Genomic DNA, 26242 nt, shown 5'->3' with positions numbered 1-26242 from the left:
AGGTACATGTGTGAGACCTGATTACTATGCGCCTGTGTAGTCACACCTCGGTCAGCCTTCTGGATTACCTGTATTGTACTGCCCCCAGCATGGGTGCAGTACTCAGTGGTGCCTGACCAGGTCAGGGGCGCCACACATACATGTCGTTGAATCCTGAAGAATTGCATGTCAGGTTGTTCAATGTTCCCGAGGCAGCACACATCGCACTGTGTGACACCCCGGGAACATTGAACAGATCTTACCTGCGTCCCGCGGCTCCAGCCGGCAATGCAGAAGGAAGGAGGTGGGCGGGATGTTTACGTCCCGCTCATCTCCGCCCCTCTGCTGCTATTGGCCGGCTGCCGAGTGACGTCGATGTGACGCCGAACGTCCCTCCCACTCCAGGAAGTGGACGTTTGCCGCCCACATCGAGGTCGTATGGTCGGGTAAGTACGTGTGACGGGGGTTAATCGTTTGTGCGGCACGTTCAACAAACTGAACATGACACACATACGATGGGGGCGTTGCAAATCGCATACGATATCGTATGCGAAATCGTAACATGTGAAGCAGGCTTTAGGCACACCTGTGCAATAATCCTGCCGTCTAATCAGCATCTTGATATGCCACACCTGTGAGGTGGATGGATTATCACGCCAAGGAGAAGTGCTCACTAACACAGATTTAGACAAATTTGTGAACAATATTTGAGAAGAAAAGGCCTTTTGTGCTCCTAGAAAAAGTCTTAGATCTTTGAGATCAGCTCATGAAAAATGTTTATATTTTTGACCAGTGCATTTAGCTGCCCATGGAAGACATGAACTAATGCCCACCGTATGACAGCCCACACAGCTGGAATCTCATTTTTATGAGACCCTTTATTTTTTAATTAATTGCAAATATGATAAAATCTGCAAATGTAAAAGGCCTTCATTAACATTTCCAACGCTCACAAAGGGAGAGGCCGGCGATAATGAGACTGTGGCATTGTTAGAAAGGAAAGCATTCTCGTGAAAGTGGCGAATGACCTTCACAGGAGGCGTAAAGCGCAGTCATCGTTTACTTCTACCTGCTCCGGCTGTGCGCTGTTACCATGGAAACGGTTGCCACGGTAACTATACTGCAGATGATGTAAGATGGGAATTTTGCATTGTATGCAACCCCCGGTACTTCGCCGTCTCATTGCATAATTCTAAGCCATCTTTAAAGCCTGAAAATACTTTGGTCTGGTTAATCTAAGGTGACTGCATAGATCGCTGCGTGTTTTGTATATATACCACATACTTAGATTTTGGATGGCGGGGTGCTGCAATGGGCTCCTAAAAGAGGCTATAGTGCAACTTCCAACTGAATTCGGGTCCTTACTAGGATGGAGGCTTTGCCTTTTTTTTTAAAAGGCCACTTTAGATTTATAGCCTCATGGGACATTGGTAGCTGTAGTGTCACCATTATGCCAACCACTTTAGGTCTATAGCCTCATGGGATATTGGTACCTGTAGTGCCACCATTACCATGCCACTGACAACACACGACATGGGCCGTAAGCGACCGTACTGCCTTTTTTTTTAATTGTGGAAACAGGTGAGAGTGAATTTGAAATTTGGGGGGAGATGGGACATTTTCCTGTGCTGGGCCTTACTTAGGATGGGCACTAAAGGGGGTCTTTTACTATGTCAGAGCTTAAAAAAGGGGCACTTTTACCTTACCAGTGCATTAGAAGTACACTACTACTGAGCTGATCCTTACTTAGGGGCACTGTTACTGTACAGCTGACAAATTTGTCAGCATTGTCCGATTATTTAAACGGGCTTTCCTAAATGTTATTGAGGGCTGGGCATAAAACATCTCCATACTAGTACCAACTGTAATGTTACCATGTGGGGGGGAGGGCGGAGTAAGGGGGTCTTTTACTAAGCAGAGGCACTAAGGAGGTACTTTTACAACATAGCTGCTAAAAGTGCCGAATTTGTCATGACTGTGCCAATTGTTTCAAGGATGAGGTGTTACGCTACGTACGGGGAAGTACCAATCTTATAGCAAAAGGGAAGAAAACCTTGTGTCTAGGGAGAGGGAAGGTGGTGACCCCTGACCAAACCTACTACTGGTCCCTGGGGTCCCTCACCACCCTAGATAGGTTCCGTACCTATGCGCCGAGGAATCCCTAGTGCTGGGCCCTAAATAGGGAACGGATTGGATGAGCTCTTCATCAACCCCACTAAACAATATAGAAGACACAAGGAGGGCACACCGGGAAAATGCATGAACTTCTTATCTACAGATGATTCAGGTAGAAGTTCAGCAAAGCTTCTAGCAATGATACCACAGAGGAGTACAAGCCACCTGCTTGCAACCTAGACTTGAATGAACTGAAAATATCACCAGCACCAGTTCATAGCAAGAAAGGGCTATTTAAACACCAAGGGAATGCTGATGATCAGCAGCTAAGTGGAAGGCGAGCTCCTGCTGGGTCCAAAAGGGGGAGAGATGAATCCAGCAGGAGAGCTACCTATACCAATGAATACTGACAGCAGGAACAATGGAAAGTCAGGAAGCATTCTGTGCAGCAAGATGCTGTGTGACCTTCTATGGCCAGAAAACACATGACTGTCTCCTGTGACACATCCGTGACATGGGGTTGAGGGTGGGTTAGGAGCATTTCTGGTTGGGATTGGGGGCTGAACCTAAATGTCTTTACAGTACCAAGTCTACTGTGTGGCTGTTAGTAAGAGCGTAGTAGTACCAAGCAGGGACACTAAGGCGGTACTATAAGTGGGCACTATTATACTATAGGGACAGTAAGGGGCTACGGGTGCACTGTTACTCTGTGGGGGAACAAAGAGGCACAAGGGGGCAAAATTACGCTGTAGATGCCACTTTGGGGGTGCTATTATCTTGTAGGGGCAGTAAAGGACACGCCACCGCCAGACCGGGCATTCCAGTCCATATATAGTCAGGGAAATAAGCTTGTGTGAACCCGGTCCTACAGCGTTAGACACTTTAAATATTATTTGAGGGGTTACCGCAGTTAGGACGCCATTTAGATGTGCTTTACTACAACGCAGGTATCGTAATGGTGGGGCACCGGATGGTACTGTTAGAGGGGCAGGGACATTTGCCGAGAAGGAATCTATTTTTCAATTCTCTAGATGATAGATATTCGTCGGCCATGTTTCTACAATACTATGTGATGCTAATAACAGATTTGCCGTGGTTCGTTGCACCTAGATTGGTGACTTTCCATTCTCCACCATTTCCCCAGCCACCCCGAAATGGCAGAAAGAGAACATAGAGCCTGTAGAAGCTGAAGAAGGAGACTCAGTTGAGCTGCCTTGCAATCCCCCAAAAAGTGCTGTACCCCCACGGATCTTCTGGATGAATAGAGGTAAGGGATGACTTGGTGACGGATCTACTTTACAGTAACTTTTATAACTGAGGACACTCGGTCATTAGGAAACACAATAATTGACAATTTTTGGTTCCTCGGGGGCGGGACCTATGCATTTTGTAATATACAATGTTACATTGTAAATCTTCCTAGCCAAATTGTAGCTTGCCCCTCTCATGTGTCATGTGAATGCTGCTGCCCCTACATTACAGTGATTGGCTGCAGTGGTCATTTGTATGATCGACAGGATGTCCACAGGTCCAGCACCAGTGGTGACCAGAAAGCAGTAAAGTGTGGTGGGGATTCAAGAAGTGAGTAATGGATGCACGTACTGTAGATATACAGTATATATATACATATATATATATATATATATATATATATATATATATATACAGGGTGGTCCAAAAGTAGGTGGACAGTATGTGTAATAGGGTCATCAAACACGGTGTAAAGTGAAACTGACTCAGTTGCCCTTAGCAACCAATCAGGTTCCACCTTTCATTTTCCAAAGAGTCCGTGAAGAATGAAAAGTGGAATCTGATTGGTTGCTAAGGGCAACTGAGTCAGTTTCACTTTACACCATGTTTGATAACCCTATTACACATACTGTCCACCTACTTTTGGACCACCCTGTATATATATATATATATATAGCATGATGGCACTCACCACTCATTGTCGTCCTCTTCTTATTCATTCTCTCAGCTGATAAAGCGGCATGTTCTTTAGTAGGGAAGGGATTTGGCGCCCAATAACGAGATGACGCCTTGGTGCCAGCTCTCTCCGCTGATAAATGACATGTCATTTTACCGGCTGACAGCATAAAAAAAGGAAGATTGCAATGAGTGGTGAGTGCCGTCTTTCTTTATCTATATCTAAGTGGATGTTCAGTTGTTGATATTGTGGTTGAGCGCCACCTGGAGATGTAAAGGAGCAGTTGTCAATAGTCAATTGAAGCGCCGGCTTACTCACCGCCCCGGCTGGGTTGCGTCCTCCCCCGACCATTCATGTGCGTTTCTGCCTCCCTCTCCTTCCAGGGTCTGTGCATAGGTCTCCTGGAAGTGTGCTTGGGGCACTCACGCACCGACCCTCCTTTTAAAGCGCCAGTGGGCTATTTCCAGGAAATAGTGCATTTAAGGCACCCTCCCTTTAGGGGAGGTGCCTGCAGAATGCCTTAGTTAGTCAGGTTACCAGTCTGTCTAGCTAGCTGTCAGGTCCTGAGCTCCTGTCCCATTATTCCTGTGACTGTCACCTGTTCCTGAGTCTGCCTTCCCATACCTATCTGTCCCTGCCTGTCTGCCTTGGCCATTCCACCTGTACCTGCCCGCATCTGTCTCCTGTCCTGGGGGTCAGCTGCCACAGTCCAGTTCACTTCCCTGGGAGTGGTACCTAAAGCGTAAGCCCTAGTTCTCCCTGTGGTCCACTAATCCTGCTCGCTGCCCCTACACCGGCCGCGAGCGTTACATCAATTAGATTTATCTAACTCTGCATTTATGTGATTGCATGGACAATCATTTTCCTTTACATTACTTACTGTTTGCAAAATCCGGAAAAACTATTATACATGTATATTGCACAGTGCCACATCTCATTAATGTATTTCTTCCATGTCTTCTCTTCTTTCGCATCAGCCCTATTACATATAATTCAGGATGATCGGGTCACTATGGGAATGAATGGGAACCTCTACTTCTCCAACGTGAAGGCAACAGATCAGCATCCCGACTACATGTGCCATGTCCAGTTTGTCGGAGCCAGAACCATCATGCAGAAGGAACCCATCGAACTCAAAGTTTCATCCTGTAAGATTCCCTTCATGGATTTTCCCATATAGAATATGCCATAAATATATAGACCCAACCATTGGGATTTTCTCGATACCCGTATTACTGCTACATCCCTTTTTAAGCTTTCACTGCCCAGATCGGTCCTCTGCCGCCTATCTGTGCTGGGAACTTGAGTGGGTCAGTGTTGCCCTTCTGTACAGATCGGGTCCTGGAGAATAGGTATGTAGCCCCTTCTCAAAATCATTGGATCTTCATAAACAAAAAAAAAAAGAATATATATATATATATATATATATATATATATATATACATATTGTATCCGATATGCTATCACTTAACAAGATATGAAAGCCCCCCCTAATTCCAGTAAGGTGCCACTTGATGCAATTTCACTACAATCAGTGTTTTATTAGCAGGAGATTATCACTGCAGGACTATGTATCACATGCCAAGCAGTCCAGCTAATCTGTATAACTCCACCCCCACCACTGATTGGTAGGATGATCTGCCAATTAGGGGTGTGGGCGGGATTATACAAGGTACAGCATGCTCACCACTACTACAACTACAGCAAAGAAAACCGGGATTGTGTCAAAACAGTCCAGCAAAGCCTGCTTTACACCTTACAATCCAGCTATCCATGAAATCGTATGTGATCGTAATCGTAATCGCCCCCATCGTATGTGCGGTACGTTCAATTTGTTGAATGTGCCGTACATACGAGTAACCCCCCCGTCACACGTACTTACCCGTCCATACGACCTCACTGTGGGCGGCGAACGTCCACTTCCTGGAGTGGGAGGGACGTTTGGCGTCACATCGACGTCACGCGGCAGCCGGCCAATAGAAGCGGAGGGGCGGAGATGAGCGGGACGTAAACATCCCGCCCACCTCCTTCCTTCCGCATTGTGGGCCGGGAGCCGCAGGCCGCAGGTAAGATCTGTTCATCGTTCCCGGGGTGTCACACACTGCGATGTACCTTACGATGCTGGATGTGCGTCACTTACAACGTGACCCCGCCGACACATTGTAAGATACATTGCAGCGTGTAAAGCGGGCTTTAGGGACACATCACTGGAATCAGGGTCTCCACCCTTACATTATGCTGCTTTCAAATTACATAGCAAAAACCTGCTGATAGATTCTCTTTAATGACATAAAATCTGGGTATCCTTGGGTTGACCCATCATCCGTCATGAAAGAAATAGGAATTGGCCAAAACAATTTTGACCCAATTATCTGTCTGCTTAGGAGGGATGGTCCTCACCTCACTGAAGCCTTTTGAGGATCATTTTTGTCTCCTTTTTAGGTCTGTAAATATAAAAGTTAGAGCTTGAAGGACCTGACTTAACTTTAACCCACTCTGTCATATGTTCTCCATTAATGATCCCATAGTGAGTTAATTTCATGTCTATTTTTCCAAAGCCAACTCCGTGATATTCCGTAAACCCAGAATGATGATGCCAAAAGGTAGCGTGAGTCATCACTTGGTCTTGCGAGGCGATCTACTACAGCTGGAGTGCATCTCGGAAGGACTGTGAGTTTTCTGATTGAGTCATCAGTATATACCGTACTGTATGGATTCTATATACCCCATTATAACTTTAGTTATAAACTTATTTCATTACTATACAACTTTTTTTTGGGGGGGGGTCTAAGGTAAGATGTCCTATCTGCCAAGAACAGATTTAGAGGAGCGTGAGCTCTATGACCCTCGATGGTAGTTGGTGTTCTCATCCCTGGTTCTTGTTGATCCATTTACCCATCTCTTTGAGAATAAAAACGAGTAGTGGCCTACCGATTGCGTTCCTCATCCATTTTCTGCGAATGTGTTCATACTATATGAAGGATAAAGACCCCCATACACATTACACTAAAGTCAACTGAACCTTCCGATATCACAGGGACCGGCCAATAGTCTAATGTATATGGTGGGCCCTGATTTCTTGCTCCAACAGATGGTGGTGGTTTCCTCATAGACAGGGCTGGCTCCAGGTTTTTGAGGGCCCCGGGCGGAAGAGTCCCAGTGGGCCCCATCCACACACAAATACACACATACGTACACGTACATATACATATTTAAAGACAAACTCTCAAAAATATATATAAATAGACAAATCTATACAGTCATATACACTGACATACATAGATACACATCATACATGCATACAGACACATACAGCTCTGCTGGATACATATAGACAGACAGACAGACACACACAGCTATGCTGCATACAGACAGACCAACACACACAGCTCTGCTGCATGCATGCATACAGACAGACACACACTGCTCTTATCATACATACAGACACACACTGCTCTGCTGCATACATACATACATACAGACAGACACACAGCTCTGCTACATCCATACATACATACAGACACACGCTGCTCTGCTGCATACATAGACACACACAGCTCTGCTGCATGCATACATACAGACACACACAGCTCTGCAGCATACATATAGACAGACACACATAGCTCTGCTCCATACATACAGACAGACACACATAGCTCTGCTGCATGCATACATACAGACACACACAGCTCTGCTACATGCATACATACATACACACACTGATCTGCTGCATACATACAGACACACACAGCTCTGCTGCATGCATACATACAGAAAGACACAGCTCTGCTGCATACATATAGACAGACACACACAGCTCTACTGCATGCATACATACATACTGACACACACTACTCTGCTGCATACATACAGACAGACATACACACACTGCTCTGGGGGGCCCACACACGTGGCTCTGGGGGGCGCACACACGTGGCTCTGCGGGGCCCACACACGCGGCTCTGCGGGGCCAAAACACACAGCTCCGGGGGCCAGCACATACTGCACGGGGGGGGCAGGGCATACGTTTCGGGGGGTGAGAAGCCCATACAGCTCACCGGGGCCCAGAAATCGGGGGGGCGGGGAGGGCACAAACAGACAGAGTGGGCGGGGGGGAGGGGTGTAGTACATACCGCTCAAGTCATGGTGGAGAGGGGGCCCACATAACGCTCGAGAGAAGCATCTGTGGGATTTAGCAGGACGCCGCGCGGTAGCTCTGCCCACAGATGAAGTTCAAACCAGGAGGTTTGTGGCCTGCGCACCTTAAAGGGACGGCGCCGCAGATTCCTGCCGAGGACTGCGGTCCCCGGAACTTGGCCCGGGGGCAGTAGAACTGACTAAGGCGAGTGGGCCGCGGCCCAGGGGCAGCAGAACTGACGAGGCCGAGTGGACCCCCCGGCTCTCCAGGGCCCCATCATTTGCCCGGGTGTGCCAGGTGCTGACGCCGGCCCTGCTCATAGAGACCAGATGAGTGCTCAACCATGACGAACATTTACGTGTATGAGATCAATTGACTGACAACAATCTGTCATGTGCGGTGACCTTAACACAACACACTCATAACCTTCCGACATCACAGGGACCGGCCAATTGTCTAATGTGTATGGTGGGCCTTGATCTCTTGCTCCAACAGATGGTGTTGGTGGAGAGAAGGAACCAGCCTGTTGGGTGTCCCAAGGCCGATCCTTTTCTTCTGCAGGAGATAAGCCGATGATAGAGGCGTTTGGTGGTGGTTTTCTCATAGAGACCAGATGAGCGCTCATTCATGCCGAACATTTATGTGTATGAGATTCATCGGCCTACAACAATCTGTCGTGTACGGTGACCTTAGGCTTTGTGCGCACTAAAGCTTTTTACCCGCGGATTTACCCGCGGATTTGCCGCGGAAATTTCTTGAGAAATGTCTGCAATCTTTGTGCAGACATTTCCCAGCAAATTCTATGGTAAAAAAAAATAGCTGTGCGCACTGGTGCGGATTTTTCTCAAGAAATTTCCTTGAGAAGAATTTCTCGAGAAACTTTCTTGAGAAAATGAACATGTCCATTATTTCCGCAGGTACCCTGCGGATTTCGGCAGTACAGCCTGCAAAAATCCGCAGGGAACCACCCGCAGGAAAATCGCGGCAATTCCGCGGCTAATCCGCGGCAAATCCGCATGCGGATTTGGTGCGGATTTTTTCCGGAGGTCCGGAAATCTTTCACTCCCAGAAGTTTCTCAAGAAATTTTCTTGAGAAACTTCACATTTCTAGTGCGCACATAGCCTTAACACAACATCCTCGCCGACAGTTCCAGGACAGTCCCAACAATCCAGACCTCCAAGGTTTAGCAAATTCACACCCAAGACTTTTTTGATGGTGTTCTTCTGCCTCATACCCATGTCCTTTACCCAGTTTCATGGTCTTCTTGGCCCGTTTTTTGGAATAATGTACATGTGTTCATATTGTGGCCTCTATTTTTCTTTTCTCTCTCTTTTTTCTTTACTTCTTGCTCTACCCTCCATTCTTGTTGGCTTTTCAATTAAAATAATATTGCTCTAACTGCAGTTCCAAACCCAACCAATGGACGAGAGGGGCACTGTTGGTGGGAAGAACATTTTATGTTACTTGACTTCATATTGTTTACTTTGTACAGCCCCACTCCAGAGAATAACTGGATCGCTAACACTGGAAATACGGATGAAGACCGGATACGTTACGATGAGTATAAGAAGACTCTTTTTATTGACAATGTCCTAGAAGAGGATGATGGAGAATACGAATGTATTTCCAGTAACACGGAAGGCGAAGTGAGACATAAATACATTGTCCAAGTGGAGTGTGAGTACAGTTACTGATTCAGTTATAAAGTAGTTTATTTTCCCTACAGCTCCTCCGCAGGACAAACACATATAGAGTCCTCCCAAGTGCAAGACACTCTTCACAGAGGCTCTTTCTTCCGGCCAATAGATGGTCATGGGTTTTGGATTCAATCTATTAATTCAGGTCTACTTCTGGCATGTGCCCGGCACAAGAGAACATTACTTGTGTCACCATGTTTTCAGTACTGTTTACGAAGGGAGCAGGTTGGCTCGTTTATACTAGCCAAGCCAGCCCCCTTCCTATATTTATTCATTGACTGTACCAGAGAAGAGGGTTGTCTTTCATATCAAAATGAGCCAGAAAATGTTTTTGTACTCACCACCCTGGCTGGATTGCATCCTCCCCCAAACTCCCACATCCATCCATGTGTGCTGCTGCCTCCTTCCCCTCCCGTGCCTTGTACATGCTGTACAGGGTTCCCGGGAGTGCACCTAAGACGCACGCTTGCACACCGGCCCTCCTCTTGAAGAGCTGGTGTGCTATTTCCAGGAAATGTCTCTCAGCTTATGGCTGAGAAGTACTATGAATTTAAGGCACCCTCCCATTAGGGGAGGTCCCTGCGCAATGCTACTATTTAGTCAGTGTTACAGTCTTCTACCTAACTAGTTGTCAGGTCCTGAGCTCCTGTCCTGTTATCCCTGTGTCCATCTCCATTAGTTGCCTTCCCATACCCGTCTATCCCTGCCGTGCCCACCATTCCTGTTCATAGCCGGCTATCCAGCCTGCTTCAGTCACCTTGCCTGTACCTCTCTATACCTGAGTCCGTCAGCTACCCTGGGAGAAGTACCTGGCGTCCGGTGAGCACTTAGTTAAGCCCCTTCCACTAAAGGGTAAGCCTGGGTCCACCCTGTAGTCTAATGGGTCCTCTAATACCGCTGTGCTGCTACTACACCAGCCGCGAGCGTTACAGTTCTCCTATGTTGAGCACAATCCAAAAGTGGACCTCCCAAGACCTAAAATTTAAGCACTATTTTGAAGGCTACCTTTGATAACCAAAATATAGTAGTTAGTTGTGTATTTAAGATAATATATAGCAACTAATACCTTATTAATAATTTATAACTCTACCTTTGTCTTTTTTTTAGCTGCTCCCTTCTGGGTCAACAGGCCGAAAGATGAAATCCGAGGTCCAGGAGAGGATGTTAAATTTACCTGTGAGGTTGAAGGAAAACCCAAGCCTAAGATCAGCTGGAAAATAAATGGAGAAAACTTAACAGGTACGTGGAAGTCTACTGTCAGACTCCGTTTTGGTACATGGTAATGGTGCACAACATAGACATTACATTGGGATCGGACATATGAAACACTTTTCAATTTTTCATCCATGAGAGACCTATAACTGTGCATTCTTGGGTCTTCATGGGTCTTCAACGCATTTCGGTCTAGGTAGGTATGTTGGATGGCCAGATAACTAGCTGTCATTGAAAATGTCTCCATTTCACAGCTGCAGATCTGGGTCCAAATCGTAGAATGGAAGGTGGTAGTTTAATAATGCAGGACCTGAAGACAAATGACACAGCCGTGGTCCAGTGCGAGGCGTGGAATAAACATGGACACATACTGGAGAATGCTTATATCTATGTCGTCGGTAAGTTTTCTTGGGTCAGAACCACAAAGTATAGCACAATTCATCCATGTAAGGTCGTCCTGTCATTCTCTAATTAATATGCTACAACAATACCCAGCATTTCATCACAGGTTTGTGGGCATGATGGGAGTGGTCTTTTTACAATAAGGTATCACCAATGTAACGCTCACCACCAGGGGGCACAGGTATACTGGAAAGGTGTAGAGATCCTAGGTGTAGTGAGGCGCTTGCCCGTTAGGGGTCTCTAGTAACAATGCAGGGGCGGTCTGTAGAGTAGTCGATCAAGCCGAGTGTCAGACGCCGGGAGGTCACGTCAGTACAGAGGAGCAAGAGAAGGTGAGGTTGCATGCAAGCCAATGGTCGGTAAGCCAGGAAGGAGCATTAGGTACAGAAGGGGACCAAAGACGTGGTCAGAGAACAAGCCGGGGTCAGAAGCCGAGAGTACACAAAGGTACGGAGGAGAGATCGGGCAGGGGTCACAAGGCAGGTTGAGGGTCAGGGAGACAGGGAGTACAGACAATATGGGAGGGGCGGAGGTCAGAGAATGGTATGCAAGGTAACAGGACAAGATCAGAGCAACTCACAAAACCAAAATTGCAGAGCAGCAACTATTACTGATGGCGCTCCGGGGAAACAGCTCCAAGGTAAGGCAGAGCGATCACCCGAAATGAGGCATGACCGAATAGGCCCCTCCCACGGAGCCTAGACCTGGAGAATAGAGACAACAAGAAAACACCTAAAACACAATGGCTGTGCATAGAGCAGAGCATCATGAATCATGAATGTGAATCATGACACAATGGTGAATCATGACACAATGCACAGGATCAGCGATAATTTTTTGATTGCGGGGTTTCCAAAGATCCTGAAAACAGGACACCTAACTGGTCTGTTGTCACAAGTGTGTTGCACCCTGCTGAGACCTTGGGGGATTGGGGATCAGATAATCACAGCATTTGGTTGATTGCAGATCCATTTTAGAATCCACTCATCGCATATCCTGAGTAGGAGTGTATATAGTTCCATTCGGTGTTGAAGGACTTAAGGTCTCTTTTCTATCCTGCAGAAGATTGATTTGTATCTATTAATCTCAGCTGGGCCCATGCCCTTCGTCTATATAAACTCACTCCTCCCTCTCTCCTATGCCGGCTATAGCTCATTCTATAACTGACCACTTTGAAGGAGCCTGTCTCTGGAGAAGCTGAGGTGTTGTTTCTGTTGCAGCTGAGAAACATCCTTCTTGAGTAGCTGTAAAGAACTATTTATTGTTTCTTTCCACTGTTTGTCTTACTGTACTCATGTTGTGTTATTGTTGGGGCTCACTGGCCTTTACCAGTTAGGGTGAATTCAGGGACAGCGAAGGCCTAGGCATGTGATGGTGCACGGGGGAATGACCTGTCTAGAGATGTTAGGGAGTGCACGGATCAGACCCAGGTGAGTGTCAGGAGGTGACCACGCTCTCCTCTCCCTAGCGCCAGGGCCATTCATTGTATTGTTTCCCTGGCGTACCCTTTGTGTTGGGTCACTCACTGGGGGTCCTCTTGTCCCTGGCGTGACACCCATTGACCATGAATGTCATTACTCCATTCATATATGGTACTGGAGACCCCTGTTCTCAGAATCAGATGGGGTCCAGGTTCTGGGATCCTAGCTGATCACCTATGGATGGGTAACTGGAATGCTACATGGTGAGGACAGTACATATCTCATCCTCCATTATTACTCCAGCCATAATGTGACTTTTGTAAAAATATACATAGATTCTATCTCTTTTACATTGCCTCCTTATAAACCCTCTACCCCAATGCGCCTTTGGCACCTGGTGAATGCAAGGATGCAGCAATGTTTTTTGTTTTTGGGGTTGCTATAGGGTCCTCATGTCACGCTTGGTATGGGGAAGTACCAAGTGAATGGCGAAAGGAAAGGGAAACCCTGTGTCTAGGGAAGGGGGAGATGGTGACCCCTGACCAAACCTACCGCTGGTCCCTGGGGTCCATCACCACCCTAGATAGGTTCCACCTATGCGCCGAGCCGGATATCTGACTCTAGGTTTCCCTAGTGCTGGAGCATAAATAGGGAACGGATGGGATGAGCTCTTCGTCAACCCCACTAAACACTAGAGAAGGCACAAGGGAGACACACCAGGGGAAAGCATGAACTACTTAGACTCAGGTAGAAAAGGAACTGAAAATATCACCAGCACCAGTCCAAAGGAAGGAAGGAGTATTTAAGCACCAAGAGAATACTGATGATCAGCAGCTGGATGGAAGACGAGCTCCTGCTGGGTCCAAAAGGGGGAGTGATGAATCCAGCAGGAAAGCTACCTATACCAATGAATACTGACAGCAGGAATAATGGAAAGTCAGGGAGCATTCTGCTCAGCCAAACGCTGTGACCTTCTATGGCCAGAAACCACATGTCACCTCACATGGTATTTGCAGGGCGGTAGTATTTTATGTAATGTGTATCACTAATGCTAATACCTTTCTCCTTACAGAGCTGGCTCCAGTTATCCTGACCCTGGACAGAATGAATTACTCTGCTGTGGAGAACACTAATGTTACCATGCATTGCAAGTTTTTTGGCTCTCCTACCCCAGGCATTAAGTGGTACGTGTGGTATTTGTCATCAGCTACAGCCACTAAACTCCAATTCAGTTTTTTCACATATCCAACATACATGGTCCAAACACAGAGTGCAAACTCCGCACCGGCCGCAGGTCTCCTGAGCATTATATAGGACTATGAGGCTGTCGAGTTTGGGTTCAGGAGACCCCAGGCCGCTAAGGACATTGCAGCCTGCACCCAGACCTTGCTGTGGGAACCCTTAACCATACACGTAAAAGGAATGTTTAAAGGACATTTTAACCATTATTTCTATTCAGTGCTGAAGGGGTTAAGGTATCTTATATCTTGCTGAGATTGACTTGTAGCTGTTAATCTCCCCTATGCCGGCTATAGCTCAATCTATAACTGACCACTTTGAAGGAGCCTGGTTCTGGAGAAGCTGAGGTGTTGCTTCTGTTGCAGCAGTGAAGCTTCCTGCTTGCTAAACAATCTGTATATCTTTCTAAGCTATAAAATATGTGTAATAATATTATTAATTATTTATTGTGTGTTTAAAATGAAAAATGAAGACACTTTACACGCGTTCTTGATTGGAAGACAAAGTTTCGCCAGTTCCCATATAGACCTAGGTGTTCCCTTACTTCTTGTATGTTAGCAAAAAAAAGTAGGGGAGGATCACTGAGGTCAGACTACAAAGTGTTTGTTTGTAGTCTGTAACCATGACAACACAGATCTGAATCAGAACTGTAGACTCCAATATTGTTGTTTTTTGAGGGGTTTTTTAAGCAAAAGTCATTTGTAAATTTGCACTGGGATGATCCAAATTGTTTTTATGGTATAGATTTGTATTTATCCACAACCTTATTTTTCCAGGTACGACAGGGATATGAAGTCAGTGGTGAGAAGGGATAGTTTCCACTTCCTCACTAATGGTGGCTTGGAAATCAGAGACGTGACCAGTGAAGATGAAGGACTCTACTACTGCACAGCCTCCAACAGCCAGGGCAGCATGACCATCTCTGCCTATTTAGATGTCAGAAGTAAGTTTTTATGTTTTGAAAGATTTTTTTTTTTAAGCCCATGGTTGGATCTGGGTGTGACGGGATCACTAGGGACAGGGGAGCCTAATCTGGCCCTCAGGATAGAGGAACCCTAGTTGATCCTGATCCCAGAGGTATGTCTGAAGGTGGCGATGTTTGGGCCGCCTTCCTTGCCCTAGCTCATGAACATCCCTCATCTAGTGTCCCTCTCCTGCCACCCAGAAGAAGGCCGGGACAGGAGTGATTAATCCCACACAAATAGACAGATAGGAAAAACCAAAACTCAAAGCAATCCCTCACAGAGATAAGACAAGAAGAAACTAAAGGAAGGGAGGAAATAATCAGACAAGAGTGTTTCCACAACACACCAAACAGCACACAGACGTTCACCAACAATTGGATATCAAAGCGTAAGGACTGAGATCATATAAAGCTATAATCGGCACTAATGAACAGATTCCACCATCTTAAAAAGGGCAAAGGCGACTGTGATAGGTCTCCTGTAACATGTGACTCAAGTAGTAATCCACAAACTAGCAGAAATTAACTGACGTTCACCAACAATTGGATATCAAAGTGTAAGGACCAAGATCATATAAAGCTATATTCAGCATTGGAGAACAGGCTCCACCATCTTAAAAAGGGCAAAGGCGACTGTGATAGGTCTCCTGTAACATGTGACTCAAGTAGTAATCCACAGACTAGCAGAAATAAACTGACGTTCACCAACAATTGGATATCAAAGTGTAAGGACCGAGATCATATAAAGCTATAATCGGCACTTATAAACAGGCTCCACCATCTTAAAAAGGGCAAAGGCGACTGTGATAGGTCTCCTGCAACATGTGACTCAAGTAGTAATCCACAGACTAGCAGAAATTAACTGACGTTCACCAACAATTGGATATCAAAGCGTAAGGACCGAGATCATATAAAGCTATAATCGGCACTTATGAACAGGCTCCACCATCTTAAAAAGGGCAAAGGCGACTGTGATAGGTCTCCTGTAATATGTGACAAGTAGTAATCCACAGACTAGCAGAAACTAACTTCTGCAAACCTGATTACTAACAAGAGCACAGCTGGTCGATGCCTGAGTCTGTCTGTGCAACTCAAAAGCAGCTTCGTGTTGAGTGTCTGACTCTGCTGTGTGACCAGCGCCAGAAGTAGTTCTGACACTCGGTGAGTTTTGAGCCAGACATTGCGTGACAAGTGTCATGTGGATATAGATGGTGCCTTCCAATTGGTGTCAATCATCAGTTCTTCCAGGGGTATCTGAATAATGACGAATTGCCAAACCAATTTAACAGAAAGAGGAACCAAAAGCAAAGATAATACGAATAATCTTTATTGTGAGAATTCAAAACAAAAGGGTGTCATGACAGAATGGTACACAAGACGGCAGCACTCATTTTCAGGAGGAGAAAAGGGGAATCACCAAATAAAAGATGTATGCAAAAGTATATATAAGACCAGATCCCTATATAACAGTGCCCAAAACAAGTATATGTGGCTATAGTATCAGGGGATGGACGTGCTGATGGCAAAGCAATAAAATAATCAGAGTAAAGGCGGTTAAACTAACTTGTTGACATCTATTCCTGCCGAAATGGCACCACCCACACCCAACGCACATTTCGGCAGAAGCCTTTGTCAGGGAGGCTCTGAATTGTCAGAGCAAATTTTGGACTTGGGTTCCCCAGAGTTTTATAAGCCCTAGACATTTCAGGACTACTCCTTGTTCTCTTTTTAATATTGCAATGGATGTTTGACTTATTTGTTTCTTTTTATGTTTCTAAACATCCCTGCAAGTTCTTCCATAATAAGAAAAGAAAATAAGACCCAAATAAAGAGTTATCAGACCTCCATTACATTTGTCTTTCTTTACAGGATTGTCAACTTGTGGACTGTTTTTTTATGGATTTATGGGGGTTTCCAGTTTTAGGAAATCAGCTACATTTCGCTTTACAGTAAACCAAGCCATGCTCTACTAACCCTTCCCAGGTCCAGTGCCGAGTTCAAGCTTCTGTTATAGACAGCTGCGCTGTAGCCAATCAATGACCTCAGGAGCTCTGAGAGGCTACATGGGCAGAGCTGCAGAACTTACTGATTGGCTGCAGTGTTGTTGATGTGACATCAACGTTACAGACAATAGCAGAAATAAGTAGCAGTCACTCCAGCATAATGTAATGGAAGTCAATGGGGAACGCGAGCATTTATCCAGAAAATCCGAGCGTCCAACTGCTGATTACAAGTACTGAGCATCCGAGCATGGTAGTGCCCATTCATCACTAGTTACGAGTACTGAGCACCCGAGCATGGTAGTGCCCATTCATCACTAGTTACGAGTACTGAGCACCCAAGCATGGTAATGCCCGCTCATCACTAGTTACAAGTACCAAGCACCTGAGCATGGTAGTGCCCGCTCATCACAACTCTCCAAATTCTCCTTTAAAGCTCAACACTCTTCCAAACACGTAACAGTTTCTGGTCAGTTTCTGCTCTGAATGACTGTGTGTGCACATATCCTTACTAGAAAGGTGGAAACATTTTTTAAAAAAACTCCTTCAACTTTTATAGGGTTCCAAAAATATCAAAAAAGTAAAAATTCCAGAGCCCCAATATCTCTTATTTTAGCAGCTTACGTTATCATTGTCACTTTCCGCAGATGCCACTCAGATAATCACTCCTCCGGAGCCACAACGGGTGAGGAAGGGCGGAAAAGCCACTTTTGTGTGTATTCCGGAATTTGACCCCAGGATGGAAAACAGAAGAGTGGAATGGAAGAAGGACGACATGGAGATTAAAGAATATGATGACAATGACAAGTATGAGGGACTTTGATTCGGGGGGAGGGGAGAAGCTCAGCACATGGATAATCTAGCTCATCGGAAAAGACTCCGCCCTTTCTATGATTTGGAGTCCAGTGGGCGGTCATACAGGAAATACTGGCGCTAGGACCGCCCACTGGACTCCTAAGCGTAGAAGAGCAGAACGGCCTGAAGGAACCATGATATTTTTGTTGCTCCTTCTGCTAAAAGGTTCCCAATGAATTTGGATTTGTCTTTACAGGTATTTTATTGAGGACTATTCTCTGAGTATAGCAAACGTTCAAGAAGATGACCAAGGGGATTACACCTGTGTGGCTCGCAGTGAACTGGACTCGGTAGAGAAAACTGCAGTCCTTGTGATGATTGGTGAGTTTATACAAGGGGTTTAAGACAAAATTTGGCAACCGGGAATATCTCTTCTGTTCATAGGTTACTATATGGCGGTACTTGAAAAATGAGCTCAGTGCCTATGGCTCAACTGATGCCTAAAATTTAGCCTAATCACAATTACATATGTAAAGCTTTTAACAAGGTTAAAAAAAGACAAAGAGAGACAGATAGAGAGACAGACAGAGAGAGAGACAGACAGAGAGACAGACAGAGAGAGAGACAGAGAGATGGAGAGACGGAGAGAGAGGGACAGACAGACAGAGAGAGACAGACAGAGAGACAGACAGAGAGAGACAGATAGAGAGACAGACAGAGAGAGAGACAGACAGATAGAGAGACAGAGAGAGAGGGAGAGACAGAGACGGAGAGACAGACGAAGGGAGAGACAGATGGAGGGAGAGAGACATACAGAGATAGAGAGTGAGGGAGAGAGACATACAGAGAGAGACAGGAAGAGAGTAAGACAGAGACGGAAAAACAGATGGAGGGAGAGACAGAGACAGAGAGAAACAGAGAAAGATGGATAGAGAGAAACAGACAGCAACAAAACAAGTTGTTTGCAGCTCCTCAGTTGAAGTCCTTCATAAGCAGAATGGATGCAATTCAAAGTCCAAGGGCTCCTCTGGTTGCCATATCATAGTAGAGAAGTAGACAGCATCACAGGGGTAATCTTCAAAAATTCTTTATTCCATCAAGACAAACAGCAACGTTTCACCCTACAATTGGGCTTTACCAAACATGATTACCCCTGGGACACTATCTACTTCTCTACTATGAGACAGAGAGACAGACAGAGACAGACAGAGAGAGACAGACAGAGACAGACAGACAGACATAGAGAGACAGAGAGAGGGAGAGGCAGACGGACAGAGAGACAGAGACAGACATGAAAGACAGAGAGAGAAACAGAGACAGACAGAGATAGAGAGAGAGAGCAGCTAGAGAGAGAGACAAAGACAGACAAAGAGACAGAAAGAAAGACAGACCGCAAGACAGACATACAGAGAAAGATATACAGAGAGAGAAACAGAGACACACAGAGAGATAGAGAGCGGCAGATAGAGAGAGACAGAGAGAAACAGAGACAGAGAGACAGAGAAAGACTGCAAGGCAGACATACAGAGATAGACATACAGAGAGAGAAACAGAGACACACAGAGAGATAGAGAGAGACAGATAGAGAAAGAGACAGAGAGAGACCCTTAGTGCCTCTCCCGGGCAATGTCGGGTGCTACAGCTAATTATTTATATAAATGATTATTAATCTTTTTTCTCCAGATCTTCCAGAACCTCCCTCCGACTTGGAGCTTACAGACCGTTATGACACAAGTGTGGTCCTCACCTGGCTTCCAGGACATGACAACAATAGCCCCATTGATGGTAAATCTCCCCCAGTAGAACTTGCTCTTTCTCGCTTTCACCAGTTTATCACCAGCTAACGACTCGTTTTTATTGAAATGAACGTTGCAGCACTTTGAACCCCCCCCCCCCCGATACGTTTCCTTCTTCTCAGACGCTTCCTTTATATCTTCTAGAGTTCATCATTGAGTTTGAAGAAGACAACTTTGAGCCCGGGGTATGGCATGAGCTGACACGGGTGGATGGAGATGAGATGTCGACCCGCCTGAGCCTCTCTCCCTACGTCAACTACCAGTTTCGAGTTATTGCTGTAAATGAACTAGGACCCAGCAATGGGAGTGAACCGTCAGATCGGTTCAAGACACCTGTAGCAGGTGACAAAGAAGAACGAGCTAGCAGGAAAAAGTTTCAGTATTAAAGGGAATCTGTCAACAGGTTTTTCTATGTAATCTAAGAGCAGCATGATGCAGGGGCATAGACCAGCAATGTGTCACATACTAGGCTGTGTTGTTTCAGTGTTTTATCAGTAAGATATTATCATTACAGGACTAAAGGGGGCTTTACACGCTACGATATCGTTAATGTTTTATCGTCGGGGTCACGTTGTTAGTGCCGCACATCCGGCGTCATTAACAATATCGCAGCGTGTGATACTTACCAGCGACCTTAAGCGACCTCAAAAATGGTGAAAATCGTTCACCATGGAGAGGTCGTCCCAAACTCAAAAATCGGTAAGGGTTGTTTATCCATGTTGTTCATCGCTCATGCGGCAGCACACATCGCTGTGTGTGACACCGCAGGAGCGTGGAACGTCTCCTTACCTGCCGCCGGCCACAATGCGGAAGGAAGGAGGTGGGCGGGATGTTACGTCCTGCTCATCTCCGCCCCTCCACTTTGATTGGCCGGCCGCTTAGTGACGTTGCGGTGACGTCGCTGTGATGCCGAACGTCCCTCCCCCTTGAAGGAGGGATTGTTCGGCAGTCACAGCAACGACGCCGACCAGGTAAGTATGTGTGACGCTGCCTTAGCAATAATGTTCGCTACGGCAGCGATCACAAACAATTCCATGCGTGACGGGGGCGGGTACTTACACGCTCGCTATCGCTACAAATTGCTAGCGATATCGCTACCGTGTAAAGCCCCCTTTAGTGTCTCATGCCTCATAGTCCAACAGCTTCACACCACTGATTGGATTCTTTCAGTGTATAACCCCGCCCACACCACTGATTGATGGCTTTCAGTGTAAAACCGAGCCCACACCACTGATTTGCAGTTTTCAAAATATAACCCCACCTACACCACTGATTGACAACTTTCGGTGTATAACCCTGCCCACACCACTGATTGGACACTTTCAATGTAAATCCCTGCCCACACCACTGATTGTCAGCTTTCATTGTGAAACCCTGCCCACACCACTGATTGGCAGCTTTCAGAATATAAATCCCTTCCACACCACTGATTGATGGCTTTCAGAATATATCCCCGCCCACACCACTGATTGATGGCTTTCAGAATATAACCCCATCCACACCACTGATTGGTGGCTTTCAGTGTATAACCCTGCCCACACCACTGATTGGCGACTTTCAGTGTATAACCCTGCCCACACCACTGATTGGCAGCTTTCTGTTAATGAACAGTATGCATAGACAAGCAAAGTGTCACATACTAAGCTGAGTATTGTTAATTCAATAAAATCAGTGTTTTATCAGCAGGAGATTATCATTACAAGATTAGGTGTCTCTTGCCTCCTAAGGCCCCGTCACACTAAGCAACATCGCTAGCAACATCGCTGGTAACGAACAACTTTTGTGACGTTGCTAGCGATGTTGCTGTGTGTGACATCCAGCAACAACCTGGCCCCTGCTGTGAGGTCGTTGGTTGTTGCTGAATGTCCTGGGCCATTTTTTAGTTGTTGCTGTCCTGCTGTGAAGCACAGATCGCTGTGTGTGACAGCGAGACAGCAACAACTAATGTGCAGTGAGCAGGGAGCCGGCTTCTGCTGAGGCTGGTAACCAATGTAAACATCGGGTAACCAAGAAGCCCTGTCCTTGGTTACCCGATATTTACCTTTGATACCAGCCTCCTCCGCTCTCACTGTCAGTGCCGGCTCCTGCTCTGTGCACATGTAGCTGCAGCACACATCGGGTTAATTAACCCGATGTGTGCTGTAACTAGGAGAGCAGGGAGCCAGCGCTAAGCATTGTGCGCTGCTCCCTGCTCTGTGCACATTTAGCTGCAGCACACATCAGGTAATTAACCCGATGTGTGCTGTAACTAGGAGAGCAGGGAGCCAGCGCTAAGCAGTGTGCGCTGCTCCCTGCTCTGTGCACATTTAGCTGCAGCACACATCGGGTTAATTAACCTGATGTGTGCTGTAACTAGGAGACTGGGGGCTGGTCACTGGTTGCTGGTGAGCTCACCAGCAACTCGTGTAGCCACGCTCCAGCGATCCCTGCCAGGTCAGGTTGCTGGTGGGATCGCTGGAGCGTCGCAGTGTGACATCTCACCAGCAACCTCCTAGCAACTTACCAGCGATCCCTATCGTTGTTGGGATCGCTGGTAAGTTGCTTAGTGTGACTGGACCTCTAGTCCAAATGCACCCACAGCACTAATTGGCAGGTTTTCAGTGTATAACCCTGCCCACAACATTGATCGGCAGCTTTCAGTGTATAACCCTGCCACACCACTGATTGGTGATTTTCAGTGTATAACCCTGCCTACACCACTGATTGACAGCTTTCTGTCAATGTGAAGTGTGCACAGAAAGCTGCCAATCAGTGGTGTGGGTGGAATTACACAGGAGAGATCAATATTCTGAGCACTGCAGACTGTACAGTGGAGGAAACTCAAAAACGACAGCATGTAGACCAGTAAGTGACACATTGCAGGAATCAGGGTCTCAGCCTCTACTTCATGCTGCTCTCAGATTACATAGTAAAAATCTGCTGAAAGATCCACCCACTTTCACTTACATTTTTGTGTTTCCATTTTTCATCATAGCCCCTACCAAGAATCCCTCTGATGTCCGAGGTGAGGGCACAGAACCACACAACATGAGGATCTCTTGGAAGGTAAATCACTATTACAGAAGTGGAAGTGGTAAAAGTGAACTTTAGTACCAGGCATGACCTGTAAACAAGAGTGGCACTGTTTCTGAAAAATAAGCGGTTTTTTTTATTTTTAAATCTTAATTTAAGATTCCACCACATCCGGGTGCTAGTCTATTTGGATTTCCACCCTAGAAGTTTACAGTGGGTGAAATAAGTATTTAGCACATCACCAATTTTTGTAAGTAAACATATTTCAAAAAGTGCTATTGACAAGAATTTCCCAGCAGATGTCGGTAACAACCCATCCATTATGCACAGGCAAATAAATCAAACTATAGATGTCTGTAAATTAAATTATGTGTAATAAAGAGAAATGACACTGGAAAAAAGTATTGAACACATGAGAGAGAAGTGAAAACGCCAAGGAAAGTCATGACAGCAGCTGAAATCAGTAAATAGAAAGCAATCTGGGCGCTTAGTGAAAAATAATATCAGCTATTTCAACGGATGGCCTAGAAAAAGGTGTGTTATTACGAAGGTGGCACACAAGAAACATCACATGATGGGTAAAACTAGTGAGCTGTCTCAAGACCTTTGCAACCTTACTGATGGCATTGGTTACAGAAGAATTTCTAAACTACTGAAGGTTCCAGTGAGCAGTGATGGGGATATAATCCGGAAGTGGAAAAAATATAATTGCACCATAAACCAGCTACAACTAAGTGCTCCCTGCCAGATTTCAGACAGGGGAGTGACAAAATTATCAGAAGAGTTGTCCAAGAGCCATTGATGATGGAGAGTTACAGAAAGAAATGCCGTTACAATTGTTTCAACGAAAACAATAAGTAATGCACTCCCCCTCCATGGCCTGTATGCACGCTCCTGTATGCACGCTCACCACGCAAGACTCCATTGCTGAACAAAAACTAGGTTCAAGTGCAATTAAAGTTGGTTCAATAACATTTAGACAAGTTTGTGAAATACTGGGAGAATATAGTCTAGTCTGATCAGACCAAAATTGAACTCTTTGGAGGCCATAATACACACCATGATTGGATGCCAAAAGGCAAATCACCCCAAAAAACACCAACAACAGTGAAGTTTGGAGATGGGAACATCATAGTGTGGGGCTGTTTTTCAGCATAAGGCACTGGCAAACTTAATATACCGTAATTGAAGAAAGGATGAATGGACAATTGTACAGAGACATTCTTGACAAAAAATCTGCTGCCATCTGCCAGGATGATGAAGATGAAACAAGGGTGGACATTTCAGCAACACAACGATCCCAAACACACAGCCAAGAAAGATCTCAACTGGTTTCAGAGATCTAATATATAAAGCTGAGTGTATGTATGTGTGTGTGTGTCCGCTAAAGGAATCCGCACAGTCACATTTACAATCACGAAATTTTGCACAGACACTCCATGTGACCCAGGGAACGTCATAGACTATGTTTGGGTGGGAAAATTTAACTCTGCGCTTTACAATTACTCTCCAAAAATCCTGCCACCATTAAACTGAATGGAGGTGGGAGCTACAGGCTATTAATAGCAACTATCAGTGGTTGCTATAGGAACAAAATAAACTGTTAGTATAAAAAGCATGTGTGAGGTAATAAGATGGGGAGACGGATAGAGAGAGACAGAAAAAGACAGAGACAGACAGGGGAAAAGACAGAGATAGAGACAGAAAGAGACAGCTGGGGAAAGAGACAGCCAGGCAAAGAGACAGACGGGCAAAGAGACAGACGGGCAAAGAGACAGATGGGCAAAGAGACAGACGGGCAAAGAGACAGATGGGGAAAGAGACAGATGGGGAAAGAGATAGCTGGGCAAAGAGACAGCCCAGGCAAAGAGACAGCCGAGGAAAGAGACAGACGTGGAAAAAGACAGCCCTGAAAAGAGAAAGCCCTGGAAAGAGACAGCCAGGCAAAGAGACAGATGGGCAAAGAGACAGCCCTGGAAAGAGACAGACCGGGCAAAGAGACAGACCTGGAAAGAGACAGACCTGGAAAGAGACAGACCTGGAAAGAGACAGACGGGGAAAGAGACAGCCCTGGAAAGAGACAGTCGGGCAAAGAGACAGACAGGGAAAGAGACAGACGGGGAAAGAGACAGCCCTGGAAAGAGACAGTCGGGCAAAGAGACAGACAGGGAAAGAGACAGACGGGGAAAGAGAGAGACAGACAGACACACATTTAGAGACAGACACAGAGATGGAGACAGATAGACTGATACAAATACAGAGACATAGACACAGACAGACAAGGAAAGAGACATACAGAGAGACAGACAGACAGCGACACACATACAGAGACTGGGAGAGAGTCAGTTACTATCCCAGGCAACGCCGGGTACTACAGCTAGTAGAAAATAAAGCTACTAGAACAGCCGAGCCGATCACCGGAGCTGAATCCAATAGAAAATGTATGGAAGGAACTAAAGCTCATAGAAAGAGCCCATGGAACATTCAGGACTTGAAGAGTGTTGTTTGTGTGTAAGAATGGGCCAAAATCACACCTGAGCAATGTAGGCGATTAGTGTCTTTATACAGGAGGCATCTGGAAGCTTTATCACCAACAAAAGCTTTTGTATGAAGTATTAATTACATTTCAGTAAGCGTGTTCAATACTTTTTCCCTTTGATATTTCTCATTATTACACAAAACTTAATTTATGGACATCTATGGTTTGATTTCTTTGCCTGTGTGGATTGGATGGATTGTTACCGATATCTGGTGAAAAAATAATATCAATAGCAGCTTTAGAAATATATTTACTTGGAAAATTGGTGACGTGTTCAATACTTATTGCATCTACTGTATATATACAGTTATATCTTAGGCTATAGTCTGATGGTACTCTGTCCAATCTGTACAGGAGCAGGAGAACCGCCTCTTACCTGACATCATCCATGACTCTACTCTTGATTGGCCGGACAGATGCTACATTATAATTGCAGTGATGTCACATCAGGCCGGCCAATCAAAGGAACAAAGGAAGAACCGCTGATGATGTCACGTAAGACGTGATTCTCACGGCTCCCATCCAGAGATTACTGATGTGAGCAATGGACCAGAGCTGGAGAATCGATTCTTGCCAACTTAAATTGTCTATCAATTGTATGATTGACTAAATGTACATTTTTTTCCGTAGCCTATGAAAGGAATTGATTGGAACGGGCCTGGATTTGCATATATTGTAAAGTGGAGGCCGCAGAATCAGTATGAGCCATGGATAGAAAGGATGGTCACGCAAAATTTTGTATTTGTGGAGGACACCAAGACATTTGTCCCCTATGACATTAAAGTCCAGTCTGTAAATGAACTTGGCAAAGGTCCAGAGCCTAGAGTCATCACTGGCTACTCAGGAGAAGACCGTAAGTGTCAATCATCTGCCATGGGAATGTGAAATAAATACAAAATGTATAAATGCACCATAAGAAAAAAACTGAAATAACAGTGTGTAGCACTGGTGTCCTTGCAGGGGCGCCAACTTACTCACTGCACCTGCTGGATTGCTTCCTCCCCA

At 45.7% G+C, this 26242-nt stretch overlaps 1 protein-coding gene across 6 annotated transcripts in view; it reads left to right on the top strand.

The window, feature by feature from the left end:
* L1CAM (L1 cell adhesion molecule) overlaps positions 1 to 26242 on the top strand; it is a 252656-nt gene that overhangs the window by 180554 nt on the left and 45860 nt on the right. For all 6 annotated transcript variants that reach the window (XM_075324176.1, XM_075324175.1, XM_075324173.1 and 3 more), the window contains 14 exons: positions 3239 to 3361; positions 4999 to 5169; positions 6580 to 6691; positions 9653 to 9837; positions 10965 to 11096; positions 11324 to 11467; positions 13965 to 14076; positions 14908 to 15074; positions 17743 to 17902; positions 18147 to 18271; positions 19574 to 19675; positions 19831 to 20028; positions 22661 to 22731; positions 25868 to 26090. In XM_075324176.1, the coding sequence (XP_075180291.1) occupies positions 3239 to 3361; positions 4999 to 5169; positions 6580 to 6691; positions 9653 to 9837; positions 10965 to 11096; positions 11324 to 11467; positions 13965 to 14076; positions 14908 to 15074; positions 17743 to 17902; positions 18147 to 18271; positions 19574 to 19675; positions 19831 to 20028; positions 22661 to 22731; positions 25868 to 26090 (2025 nt within the window). The remainder of the gene's footprint in view (positions 1 to 3238; positions 3362 to 4998; positions 5170 to 6579; positions 6692 to 9652; positions 9838 to 10964; positions 11097 to 11323; positions 11468 to 13964; positions 14077 to 14907; positions 15075 to 17742; positions 17903 to 18146; positions 18272 to 19573; positions 19676 to 19830; positions 20029 to 22660; positions 22732 to 25867; positions 26091 to 26242) is intronic.

The sequence above is a fragment of the Anomaloglossus baeobatrachus genome, chromosome 9, assembly GCF_048569485.1.
Source record: "Anomaloglossus baeobatrachus isolate aAnoBae1 chromosome 9, aAnoBae1.hap1, whole genome shotgun sequence".
Classification (NCBI taxonomy): domain Eukaryota; kingdom Metazoa; phylum Chordata; class Amphibia; order Anura; family Aromobatidae; genus Anomaloglossus; species Anomaloglossus baeobatrachus.
The sequence above is the reverse complement of the archived record's forward strand: the minus strand, read 5'-3'. Positions and strand labels throughout refer to the sequence as shown.